Source organism: Chenopodium album, chromosome 19 (genome assembly GCF_948465745.1).
Source record: "Chenopodium album chromosome 19, dcCheAlbu1.1, whole genome shotgun sequence".
Lineage (NCBI taxonomy): Eukaryota > Viridiplantae > Streptophyta > Magnoliopsida > Caryophyllales > Amaranthaceae > Chenopodium > Chenopodium album.
This window is the reverse complement of record NC_137852.1, coordinates 40354436-40366547: the sequence shown is the minus strand read 5'-3', so window position 1 is coordinate 40366547 and position 12112 is coordinate 40354436. Positions and strand designations below refer to the sequence as shown.

Genomic DNA, 12112 nt, shown 5'->3' with positions numbered 1-12112 from the left:
AACTTAAATTATTATTAACTAGTTTAGGACCCGTGCCATGCACGGTCTATTAAAAAACAATTTAAAAATTGACAAAACATACACATAATATAAAGCGTGAACAAACAATTAATTGACGTAGTGTAATGTTGCAATGATCATTTTATTATTGTAAATAATAAAGTATTTGTCAAGAAAAAATCATTACAGTTTTAAATTACAATACCAAAAAAAAAAAAAAAAAAAAAAAAAAAAAAAAAAAGATCAGAGAAAGAATAATGTTTGAATTGCACATGTGTTATCATTTGTGTTGCCTTTTATTTCTTTCATCTCCGGCAATTGTTCTAGAAACTTGAACAATTATTATTTATTTGAGGAAGATAACAATTGAATGAGATCGTCCTTCTACATACAATCACTGCATAAAAAGGGTAATAAGGATCAATATATCTTATGTAAAATTAGATAATAAAATAATGATAAAATGTATGGCTGAGAAATTTATTTAAAAAATGATATGTCGAGATTATATATAATATATGTATTCTTGCATTTTTTGTAAGTAATTGATCAATTTTTTTTTGTTGTAACTGTTCAAATGCTTTAGTATAAAATATAAATATATCATATATGTATCAAGGGAATAATTATAAATATTCAATATTCTAAATTAGACATAATCACTTTACAATTTCAAAAGATACGAAATCAATCAATAATATATGCATTACCCAATATGCATGCTTAATTGCACTGCAAACCTAAAAAGTGAGTCTATTATATTTATACATGCATTATATATATATATATATATATATATATATATATATATATATATATATATATATATACATATATATATATATATATATATATATACATATATACATATATACATATATACATATATATATATATATATATATACATATATATATATATACATATATACATATATATATATATACATATATACATATATATATATACATATATATATATACATGTATATATATACATATGTATATATATACATGTATATATATGTATATAATTCTTTTAAAATTATATAATAATGATATATAATAAAATCATAGTAAAATATCTCCATGATATTATTATTGTATAATAATTTTTCCATATTTAAGTTAATCATGAAATAAGTAAGGAAATAAATTTAAGAAATAAATAAAGTAAACTTTAAATTTAAACAAAGTTAAATTACGTACCTCATTATGCAAAATTTGAAACACCTCTTTGTATACTACATTGTGTGTAGTATGATATATTTTTCCTTCTTTGTCACATATCAAAACTTTTAGTCCACTTTCTTTGTGACTCTTGAAGCCGCAACATATAGCTAACCATGACTGGATACCGGTCTTGGGAGATATAGGCCAACATGTGAAAGAGATTAACCCTGACTTTTGTTAATAGTCATTGCAAAACAGACAACCAATGGATATTGCCTTCGTTGAAATTTAAAAGGCAATTTTATGTCAGTCGGGGTTAAAAGCATGCGAGGAATAAATACCTTATGTCCAATGTTGTTTCCTGATATGATTTAGCCTCAATTATGTGGTTACCTAGTTGAGTAATCATTAATCTATTGCCATTACATAGGCCATTAGGTTAGTCTTTTTTCACGATTAAATAAAAATAATCAAATATGTGTAAAAAAATCAATAAGACAAACATATATTAAAAACTTAATTCATCATACCAACTAAAATATTGGTGTCTAGCTCATTTGAAACTATTGAAACGTAAGGTTTCAAATCAAAACCACAAATGAAATGCTTATACTTTCCACTTGATTGAATTTAGTTAAGTGTTTAAAAGTTTATATGCATGTCTCGTGGGTTTATACGATCCATTATTAAATCCAACTCCAAAATTTGAAATGTTATAAACTTGTCCCTCTGCTTGTTTAGTTTGAAATATCACAAGCAAGGACTTCTTTACGAAAGCTTGGATCTTTCCTCCCTAATTTATATATTTAAAAAAAAAATTAATAAAAAAAAATATTGAAACTCCATAAAATGCTAGCATAACTTATACACATATTGAAAAAAAAATGGCAAACATTAGATTACATACCTGTTCATCTAGTAGAACCATCTCTAGAGAATGTACATCGTTTGCATTATTGAAAGATGGAATAGTCCATTAGCAGATTACCCTACCTTGTATAGTAATATTTTCAATCGACGGATTGATATTTTGTATAAGCTTTAAATTTTGTGCCATTAGAAAAAATAATGTTTAAAAGTTAATTAGTGGTTGTGATTCAAAAATTTAAATTAATGCTTTTTATAATGGTTAAATAAGATGTTTTTGGAAAAATGGGATAAAAATAAAAGGTAAAAATAATATTACATGATTTAATCATATAAGGAATGAATATTAACCGTAATATATAATATTGTTATGATATGTCAATATCTTTATTAAAATCATATGTAAACATTATACTTGTAGTATATGACCGAACTTGTATCACAAATGACTTTTTAGAAAATAAATAAATATATATATATATATATATATATATATATATATATATATATATATATATATATATATATATATATTTACTTTAAATCTATGGTAATATATATTAAAATAATATGATTAGCTAAGATTTTTTTTAAGGGAAGATTGCATATCAACCGTAATAATATGATTAGCTAAGTTTTTTATTTATTTATTTTTTATTCTTAAGGGAAGATTGTATAGCAACCGTAATAATATGATTAGCTAAGGTTTTTTTAAGGGAAGATTGCATATCAACGAAGTAGGCTAAAATAATATGATTAGCTAAGGTTTTTTTTTTAAAAAATTATTTATTATTTATTTTTTTTATGGGAAGATCGCATATCAACACTCAACAGAATAATATGATATGCTAAGACTTGTTTTTGTAAGGAAATATTGCATATCAACCGTAATTATATAAGTAGCTAGGATTTTTTTTAAGGGAAGATTGCATATCAATCGTAATAATATAAGTAGCTAGGATTTTTTTAGGGAAGTTTGCCTATCAACCGCAATATATGTTAGGACAATCATGGTAAGATTTATTTGGTGATTATTTAAATATATTGTATCTTTTTCATATAAATTTTCTGATTGCCGTAAGATTAGATTTATTATATTTAAATATATGCAAAATGTCTCCTTTTTAAATATTTTTTTTAATTAACAAAAAATAACTAAGGACACACCAGGAGATGACACGTGTCATTGCTGGTGTGTCTTTTAGTATATAGTTATTGATTGATTGATGAAAAAAAAAAAATTCTTATTTAAGGTGGTTGTGGCGAGGAGATGACCACTAGAGGGGAAAGATAAGTTGAGGTAAAAATGGGTTAATTTTATAACAAGGACAAAAACGTATTTTCATGTAATAAATACGGGCGTTACCTAGAGATTCGAAGGTGATGCTTAGCGTTTCACAAACTCAATTTTACTCGAACAAGTTTATCAGATAAACATTGTATGCAAATTAGGGGTTATTTCTATTCAAAAAAAAAATAAAAATAATAGGGGTTATTTGTGTTAATTCACTTGTTTAATTGGGGGCATGTTTGTATTTTCATCCCTTTCTACCTCCATTCTCCATTCCACCATAATCAGCCAACTCACCTCCTCCTCCTCCACTCGAGCAAAGCTTCACACCATCGCCACCACTGCCTATGGCGGTTCGAAATGCCGCTGCGAAGGGAAGGCTTTTCCTTTGGGTTTGATATGATCCTACATTACACTCTTTGCTACTAGGGTGTCGTGTTGGTGGTTGTTATCGGTTGAGACGAAAAATAAAAGATATGGTGTTGATAGTTATCGTTGGTGGAGTCGAATGAGGAAGCTTCAGTGAAGGATTGAGGCAAACAATTCCAAACATATACTACATAATATTATTTGCTCACAAAAAACGAGACAATAATAAAGCTGATTTACACAAACATGTAAATCAGGCTGATTAACTGGGGTGCGCCCAATTTTACTTCTACTAATCTGTTATTATATTTATTATTTGGAATTATTATAGTAAAATTTACTTATACTAGGGTATCCTACGCGCGATGCGCGCGGAAGGGCTAGCTCTTGCGGAGAAGTTGTATTGGCGTGTATTTACACCTTTGGTTAGGGTGGTAGACCTAGTAATTTTAATACATACTATTTGATTTATGTGCATATGTGGTGAATTTGTAGAATTATAAGAAAGCCATCCGATCCACCAAAATTTGTTAAGACAATTACTTTTTAAATCCTCAAAAGTTTGACAGTATTATTTCAAATTATTATTATATTATATTTAATTGTTTTCCATCCTTTCATATTTTAAGCGGCCATTGTTAGTTTAGAACTCTTAATTGTTGTACATGTTTCAATAGTACTTAGTATAATATTTCTATCGTGTTTTTCTTCAAATGAATTTTATTGTGAGCTTTGGTCATATGGAGTAATAATATGTGAACAAGTTCTTTAATGTTCTACGACGACCATCTAATATCTATATCAATACTAAAGCAATAACCAATTAGTTATACTTTTCATCTTAAATTCTCTTCATAATTAATACCATTTTTTTTTCTACCACCGATTTCCCTTGATTTTAGAATTTTTAGTTCTTTATACCTCTTGATAACATCACCAAACTATTTAATATATGAATCCCATTCAAATTCTATGATGTTGTTTATATGTACACTTAAAAAGCTAATAAACCACATAGTGAGGGATAACTCAAGTGGTTAGAGCTCCCCTCCCGGTCCAAGAGATCTTTGGATCGATTCTCATCATCCGCCCTTGTGGCTCTCTAAACACCAAAAAAAAGCTAAAAAACCTTAACAATAGTTGCAATTAAAAAACAACAAGATTTTTTGTTTTTTTTGGGGGGGGGGGATGATAAGTTAGTAGGATTTTATTCCAAATCAAAGTTCGCAAGAGTCAAGAGACTTTGCGGAAAATAAGAAGAGCAACTATGAAAAAGTAAAAATAAACAGTCACTTGGTAATAAACCGTTTCATTGTACATACAAATTTTTTCTTTTTAAATAATAATAATAATAATAATAATAATATCATATAAGTGTAAAGCATTAGAATTTTTTTTATTTTAAAAAAAAATACTACAAATTATTTGTTAACAAAAACAAAATTAATTGATGATATGTTTAATGATAAAAAAAACATTAAATATATTAATGATAGTAAACATATTAATGAGGGTATTAAAGTAAATACACATTTTGTACACAACTTTGTATATAGTTTTGAGGGTATAATTGGTAGTACACTATTCCTAAGAGATGTTTTCTACTTTTTATAAGGTAGGGATTAACTTATTTTAAAGTGATATTAACTTATTTTATGTCAACTATTATTAATTTTGCCATTTTGGGTGATTTGAAAAGATACAAATTCTTAAATGGACCTGGTTCACACTAATTTATTGTGAACCACTAACATTAGAGACAATATGATGGTTTTGTTAATAAAAAAAAGTCACTATATTAAAATAAAGGTTGCTATGCTGAAATAAACATGAGTGTGACATTAAAAGCTATAAGAGGTTATTTTTTTAATGATCTTTTTAATATAATGGTCAATATGAATAATAAAGATCGCTATGTTAAAATTAGGTCACTATTCGACATAATTTCGTACTTTAAGTTCATGATAATATTAATGGTCACACAAGTTTTAAAAAATGTTACTATGTTAAAAATAAGGTTACTATATTAAAATTAGGGGCCACTATATTAAATATAATGCCAGTTACGTGTATATAAACCTTAGGTCCACAGGTCCACGCAAGATTTTCTATTGAAAAGATTTGTACGAATATTTGAAAATGTTATCCACCTACAAGGCTACAAGCCCCCTTGTTGTCTGGCTAAGGAAGCATAACCTCTCTCCCTCCAATTTACCCCAAAAAAATATCTGACTGAAACAACCTGTTTTTCAACACTCCTTCCCTCTTCACTCTCAGAACCCCACCAAAATCTTTTCTTCTCAACCGATTTTACAAGGTAATGTCTTCCACCTACCTTTTCCCAAATTTATATAATCAGTTTTATCAGCATTATAAATTTATAATTATAATCTCCTTAAAAAATTCCAGTTTGATCAATTTCTTTGTTTATTTGCTTCATAATTTGCTCATTTTTTCTCATATGTTTGCTGGAATTGATTTGTTTGATTGATACCCATTTTAATTACTTTAATCATGGAGTTTTGTTCTTGAGAAAAATTAAATTTTTACAAAAATAAAAAAAAATTAAAAAGAAAAGAAATTTTGATGAAAATTGTGTTGAAAATTCGGTTTTAAGTTTAGGGTATATGAGCATTTTATACTGAATTTTCATTGCCGATTTCCTTTCGTCGAGCTTCACCCATATCTAATGGATACTTTTCTGTTCTAATTCTGTGTTAAAAGTTAATACTTGAATTAAAATTGTGTTGGTAATCTAATAATCTATTGTTTTGGTTAGGGTCACAATAATTACCATTTTTATACTGAAATGTAATTATTTTGCTCATGATTATCAGTTTCACACATGTTTTATTAATACTTTTGTCTTGTGATTATGTCATTTCAGTTCAATATAGCTGGAAACTTAAGAGTAGACAATCCTGTAAACTATGGTTGCAGCAAGTTCATCTTCCATTTGTGCAATAAATTTGATCTTTAGAGTGAAGGGTCAACAATTACTTCACCCAAGATGTCAAGATGCTACTTTTTCCATGCTAAATTTGCCCTGCTTAGGAACGAATATCAAAGGATTCAAAGTTAACCAGATTAATGCTGGCAGGAAGAAGGATTCTTTGTTTGCAAAAGCGAGTAAGAAGTCCGAGGAATCAGTCCCTTCTTGGGCTAAGCTTGACTCGGATGAGCCACCCCCTTGGGCTCGTGATGAAGGCAAGTCAAATGAACCAAAGGAGGGACTTGAGGTCCCTTTCTTTGTTTATTTGCTTGCCTCGGCTATAACTGCTATAGCTGCTGTAAGTTCCTTGACTATAGAATATAACTTGGACCCCAGGATTGTATGTACTAAAGATGTGGCATCAATCTAAGGTTGTGTTTGGTTCATTGTAAATCCTATAAATCGAAATTAATTGTCAATTGGTGGTTGTTTAAATGGCTATGACAAAAAGGGTAATGGCAAGGAGAGGTGGAAGAGTAGAGAGGAGGGAAGTGAGAAAAAAGGGAGGAAAATGTGAGAACAAGGGACATCTTTTGTACCCTTTAGAAAACCTTTATTTTTGTAACTATAAATATTTTCACCCCTTTACAAACCAAACCGAGGGAAATGGAAATCTAGTGTTCCCTCTTAACCAAAATAATCTAGGGAAAGGAAGAGGTCGATCCTTTAAGTCCTTTATAGTTTTTACCTTATCGTTTCCCTTTTGTGTGTGAATTGAATACAATGCAGGATCTTCTATTATCCCTATACATGACTTAACCAATTTGACGTTGTTTTGATTGTGCAGATTGGTTCAATATTTGAGTATGTCAATCAAAAGCCTGTTTTTGGACTTTTGAACTCGGATAGCGTTTTCTATGCTCCTGTGCTGGGATTTTTCGCAATTACTGGAATTCCAACTTCGGTATGTTCTCCTAGTTTTTGGTTTATTCAGATTTTTTTATTTCTTTCGCTGTTTAAGATGATTTGTATATTGAATGGACTGCATTGACAATTTTCTCTGTAAAGTTACACCCCTATTTATAGGCAAATGACTGACTAAATTATTGAACTATGATATAAAACTAGGACAAAATTCTGATTGAATCACATGAACTTTAGCAGGAACAAAAATGTAGTAGAATGACAGAAGTACAGAATACTATTGTGCAAACCAAGAGAATTTTGACTTGGTATAGCAAACTTAATCACATGAAAACTAATCCTCAAGTTTATGTTGCACAAGTTTGCAACAATGCAAGTTTCGACAGAATTGGGGAACATTTAAGAAGTCTAAATGGTGTCATAGTCAGATGAACTAATTCTAGCATCATGTGCAGGCTTTTCTTTGGTTCAAATCTGTTCAAGTTGCCAACAAGGAAGCTGAAGAACAAGATAAGAGAGATGGTTTTTGATAGAGCTGGAGGTTAGGGCTTTAATTGGTTCTTGTTTTATGTACCATTCCTCAATCAATTGTAGTTTTACCTTGGTAAGTACCTCTATACTGTAATTAGTTATACCTGGTTGCTTCCCTTAAATTTCCAAGCAAAATTTATGAAAATCAAAATGCTTAAGTTTTGGTACCCGAATTCACCTGTATTTTAGGTGTCTAGCATTATTGAAAATACATAACACTCGAATGTTACCAATCTTACCATTTCAGAAACCAGATGCTCTTGCAGTCTTAAGTCTTCACAGCCAATTACTTTAGAATAGGGTCAATGGGTGATCAAGAAGGCCATGGTGTAAGGAAGTCACCATTGCATTGAGGGCTTAATATAGCATTCTACTGCTTGACTTGTTAAGTTCCACCGGTCCACCCTTCACCTTTTATATGATTTACTTTGTTCTTTGTTGGCATATTGGACATGGCCTTTTTGGGCACTTTGTTCATGTCGACTCTAAAAGCTTGTCAAAGTTCTAGCAAATAGGAAGCTTAGCAACATTCTCGTTATTAGTATTGCTAGTGATTTTAGTTATGTACTTAAGTGTAAGCTTGTCTATAGCCAATAAGGTTTTTAGGTGCTTAAAGCCTTCATACCTCCCAGTCCCATCACTCCCATGTATCATTAAAGTGATATAAACACAATGCTTTCTTGATCTCTTCTTGACGTCTGTTTCAATTTTCTCGTGGTACTCGTAGTTGTAGTTCTTGTGGACGCCTTGTACTTTAGCCAGTATATATAGGATTAGGCTGTTACTTTTAAGACGAACCATGATAGATTGTATCAAAGTCCAATTAAGAAGTAACCAACGACAGAGGAACTCAAATCATCAATATTCATAGGAGTGCCTGCGTCATGGATTCATGGGTAGTGAGGGCAGAACCATAGATGATGAGATGACCTTATGGAATGATTGACCGAGGATGCTGGAAAAATTATATTGAAGCTTGGAACTAATTTGAAAAGCTTGTGATTGGCCAATCAAATTGAATTCGACCTCCTCGAGAGTTCTATACATGATGTGACACAGTTGAAAGAGCAGCTCATTTGTTGTTAGAGAGTTAATTTTTATAAGGAGATCATTTGAAGATGCAACTGGAAACTAAATAAACCCCATTAGCATCTCATAAAATAGTGTACAGTCCTTATAAGCACTGCAGGCAGCCGAAGAACTTCTTTTGTATATAAAACTGTTGTTTAAACACCGGTACTATGGTAGTGTGAGAGATACAGATGACAACTTCAAGATTAGTTACGCCTAAAGAACACAACGCGTAATCCCACAAAACTATAAAACCTTGATTTATCTGGGATCTGCCCGAATAATGTGAAACGATACTGCATGGTTATTATACATTAAATTGATGTCAAGAGAAACATTGTTTGTTTATCCTCATCTAATGATTGACAAATATGGATCATGTGAAAATTGCTGCAACAATACAGAGATCTAATAGCAGTAGCTGTATTCAGTGGTGGATGCAGAGAAACTGGTGGAACAGAAAAAAACCAATTAACTGAAAAAACCAATTAAATAAAAAATAAAAAACTAACAATACATTAAATAAATTTTTATTACTCTTGTTTTTTATTGATGGAACAGAAAAGGCCAAATAACTGAAAAATAATAATAAAAAAAAAAACACTAACAGGCAACAGACTCCAAACTTAATTTACCACTTGAAGATGAATCTACTCGACTTAAGTCAAACTAGAATTAATCCAAACGACACATTTGCCACCTATATGATTTAGAGTTCAGTATGTTCGGTAGCAGTACAAAAACTTAACCCAGAACCATTCAGTTTTTCATCCTTGATCCTACTCAGGCGCTCAACCATAGCGGGTGTAAGATAATTAACCCAATCTCCGACCACCCCTTTCCTAAAGAAACTTTTATTGTCAAAAACAGGATCACATTTTCCATTCTTATTAACCTCCATTTCTTTCAAGCTATCTATACTGCAAAGGTTTATTATATCTTCTACCATACCTTGTTTTTCTTCCTCTTTCGAAAATGGGTATCCCACAAATTCAGCCACCCTCTTGAGCTGCAATGCACCATCCTCCTTCAAATCCTCGTACTTTAAAAACAGTACTTTCTCTGGCCTCTCCAAGCTCTCTCTCCAATATCCTATGACATGATCAAAGAAAGGCCCGTAAAGGCTCTTCCCCTCACAGAACTTGTCAAAATACTCTTCTATATTCGAAGGCTGAGCTGTATTGTTGTCAACATTCTTCAACTTCGTGTAATAATGCCAAGATGACACAAACGTGTCAAAGGGATTGCGAGTAACATAGATGATTTTACACTTAGAAGTTTTCACCGATTCTGGAAGAGAAGCATATGGTAGGTGGGTCGAGAATAGCCTTGGCGATGTTATATTGGTCAAATCGGGTGTTTTATGACTTTATCCTTGGCATAGATTGTGATCTCGAGGCTTAAGATGAGCTCATGCGGGTTATTGGTTCGCAATGGGGTGTTTGAAAGGCGGTTGTCCGACCTCTTTAAGAGAGAGTATAAAAAAGACTTGAACCAAGTTGTGCCGGTTTTTGGCATGTTGATGACAAAGATGTCGGATTCGTGTGCTTGGAAATGATTCTGGAGGGCGATCACCGGCTCCAAGCTAAATTCCGGGCACCAAAAGTTTTGGTATAGACACATTTCATAACCATATGACTCTTTTGGAAGTGACTCTTTGAACTCCATTTTTGCCTACTATGTTATGAAAAAAAAAAGTCAATACTAGTATTATTTGCAAGTTTGTAGATAAATCTATGATTAATCTCCTATCATTATATTAATTGTGGCACCAAGATTTACCATTTTAGGAGAAACAACGAAAGCAAAATTCAACCCTTGTTAAAACCAATTTAGACAAGCCTTCATATCAAATCCTTTACACAGTTCGGAAAATTAAAAATGTAGATGTATTAGTTCTTACAAATTAAATGATAAACAAATCAAGGAAGCAGATGATAAAAATACATACCTATAACTTTACAAGTTAAATTGATAAACAAATCAAGGAAGAGGATGATCCCTTGTGGTTTTTTATAATTCTAAAATCTTCAACACAAACATGCCCTTAATTAAAAAAAAATTGACGAGCATCCCGTGAAAAATAATACATATAAATCAAATAAATATTCAATGTGGATCCATCTGTATTATTATTATTATTATTTTTTTTTTTTTAGAAATCCATCTGTAGTTTAGTTGTAATGGATTGACTTGAGCCATATTGCTTTAAAATACATTTAGGTACCAAATAATGAAAGTGGAAGTGTTGAAACCACGTCTAATTAAACTAATTTACGAAATACATTATGTAGCTTCAACTCTAACAACTGGTTAGTGGTTACAGCAATATTGTTACACCTATATATATGGCTGTTTCGATCGAGCTATACTAATAATCATATACCACAACAAAATGAGTCAAGTCACAAAGTGTATGGCGATGTTCCTAGCCATGGCAATGCTTCTCATGGTTGTCTCAGCCACCCGTCCTTTGGTGGCCAACGAACCAGCAAAACACGATATTCATAGAAAACTTTTTGTTGGTCAGATTTTGGACGCAGTATTTGGTCGTTCTCCACCTGAGGCACCTGAACAAGTTACTGTATCAGTAGATAATCCTAATGCAGATCATTCGGTTGTCGTTATAGGACAACCTGTTGTTGTATATCCGTAATTCCATATCCTTATTATTCAGGCAGAAAACCTTAACAGTATTGCTGCCTTGATTATTCGTTTTAATTTGCGTTTTAAACTTGTCTTATTGTCCATCTAGCATTGTGTGTTTCTTGTACGGTTTTTTTTTTTTTTTTGAAAGGGTGTTTCTTGTACGGTTGTACGTATACTATTTTCTTTTAACATGACGTGTATGTTAAACGTATATTTAATACGTAGTAAATAAACTCAAAACGTCGTCGATTATTAATGCAGTATCCATTTGATCATTATGCTAGCTTTATTTTATGACATGAGAAT

General features: G+C 30.9%; 1 protein-coding gene and 1 pseudogene across 1 annotated transcript; one reads left to right on the top strand and one right to left on the bottom strand.

Annotated features, from left to right (window-relative positions):
• The first annotated feature begins 5860 nt into the window (after nt 1-5860).
• Nucleotides 5861-8253, top strand: LOC145595580 (uncharacterized). Its single transcript, XM_081651992.1, has 4 exons — nt 5861-6016; nt 6587-6989; nt 7479-7595; nt 8011-8253. Exons 2-4 carry the CDS (start codon nt 6630-6632, stop codon nt 8083-8085), a joined length of 552 nt encoding a protein of 183 aa, XP_081508118.1. The 5' UTR covers nt 5861-6016; nt 6587-6629; the 3' UTR covers nt 8086-8253.
• Nucleotides 8254-9357: 1104 nt separating this feature from the next.
• Nucleotides 9358-10849, bottom strand: LOC145595579 (cytosolic sulfotransferase 15 pseudogene; annotated as a pseudogene).
• Nucleotides 10850-12112: the final 1263 nt, after the last annotated feature.

Excerpts from the sequence above, each read along its gene's own strand:
- LOC145595580 (XM_081651992.1), top strand. The coding sequence starts at position 6,630 with ATGGTTGCAGCAAGTTCATCTTCCATTTGTGCAATAAATTTGATCTTT. Across the intron at positions 6,990-7,478 it reads CTATAACTGCTATAGCTGCT|ATTGGTTCAATATTTGAGTA; the intron begins GTAAGTTCCTTG and ends TTGATTGTGCAG. Across the intron at positions 7,596-8,010 it reads TTACTGGAATTCCAACTTCG|GCTTTTCTTTGGTTCAAATC; the intron begins GTATGTTCTCCT and ends CATCATGTGCAG.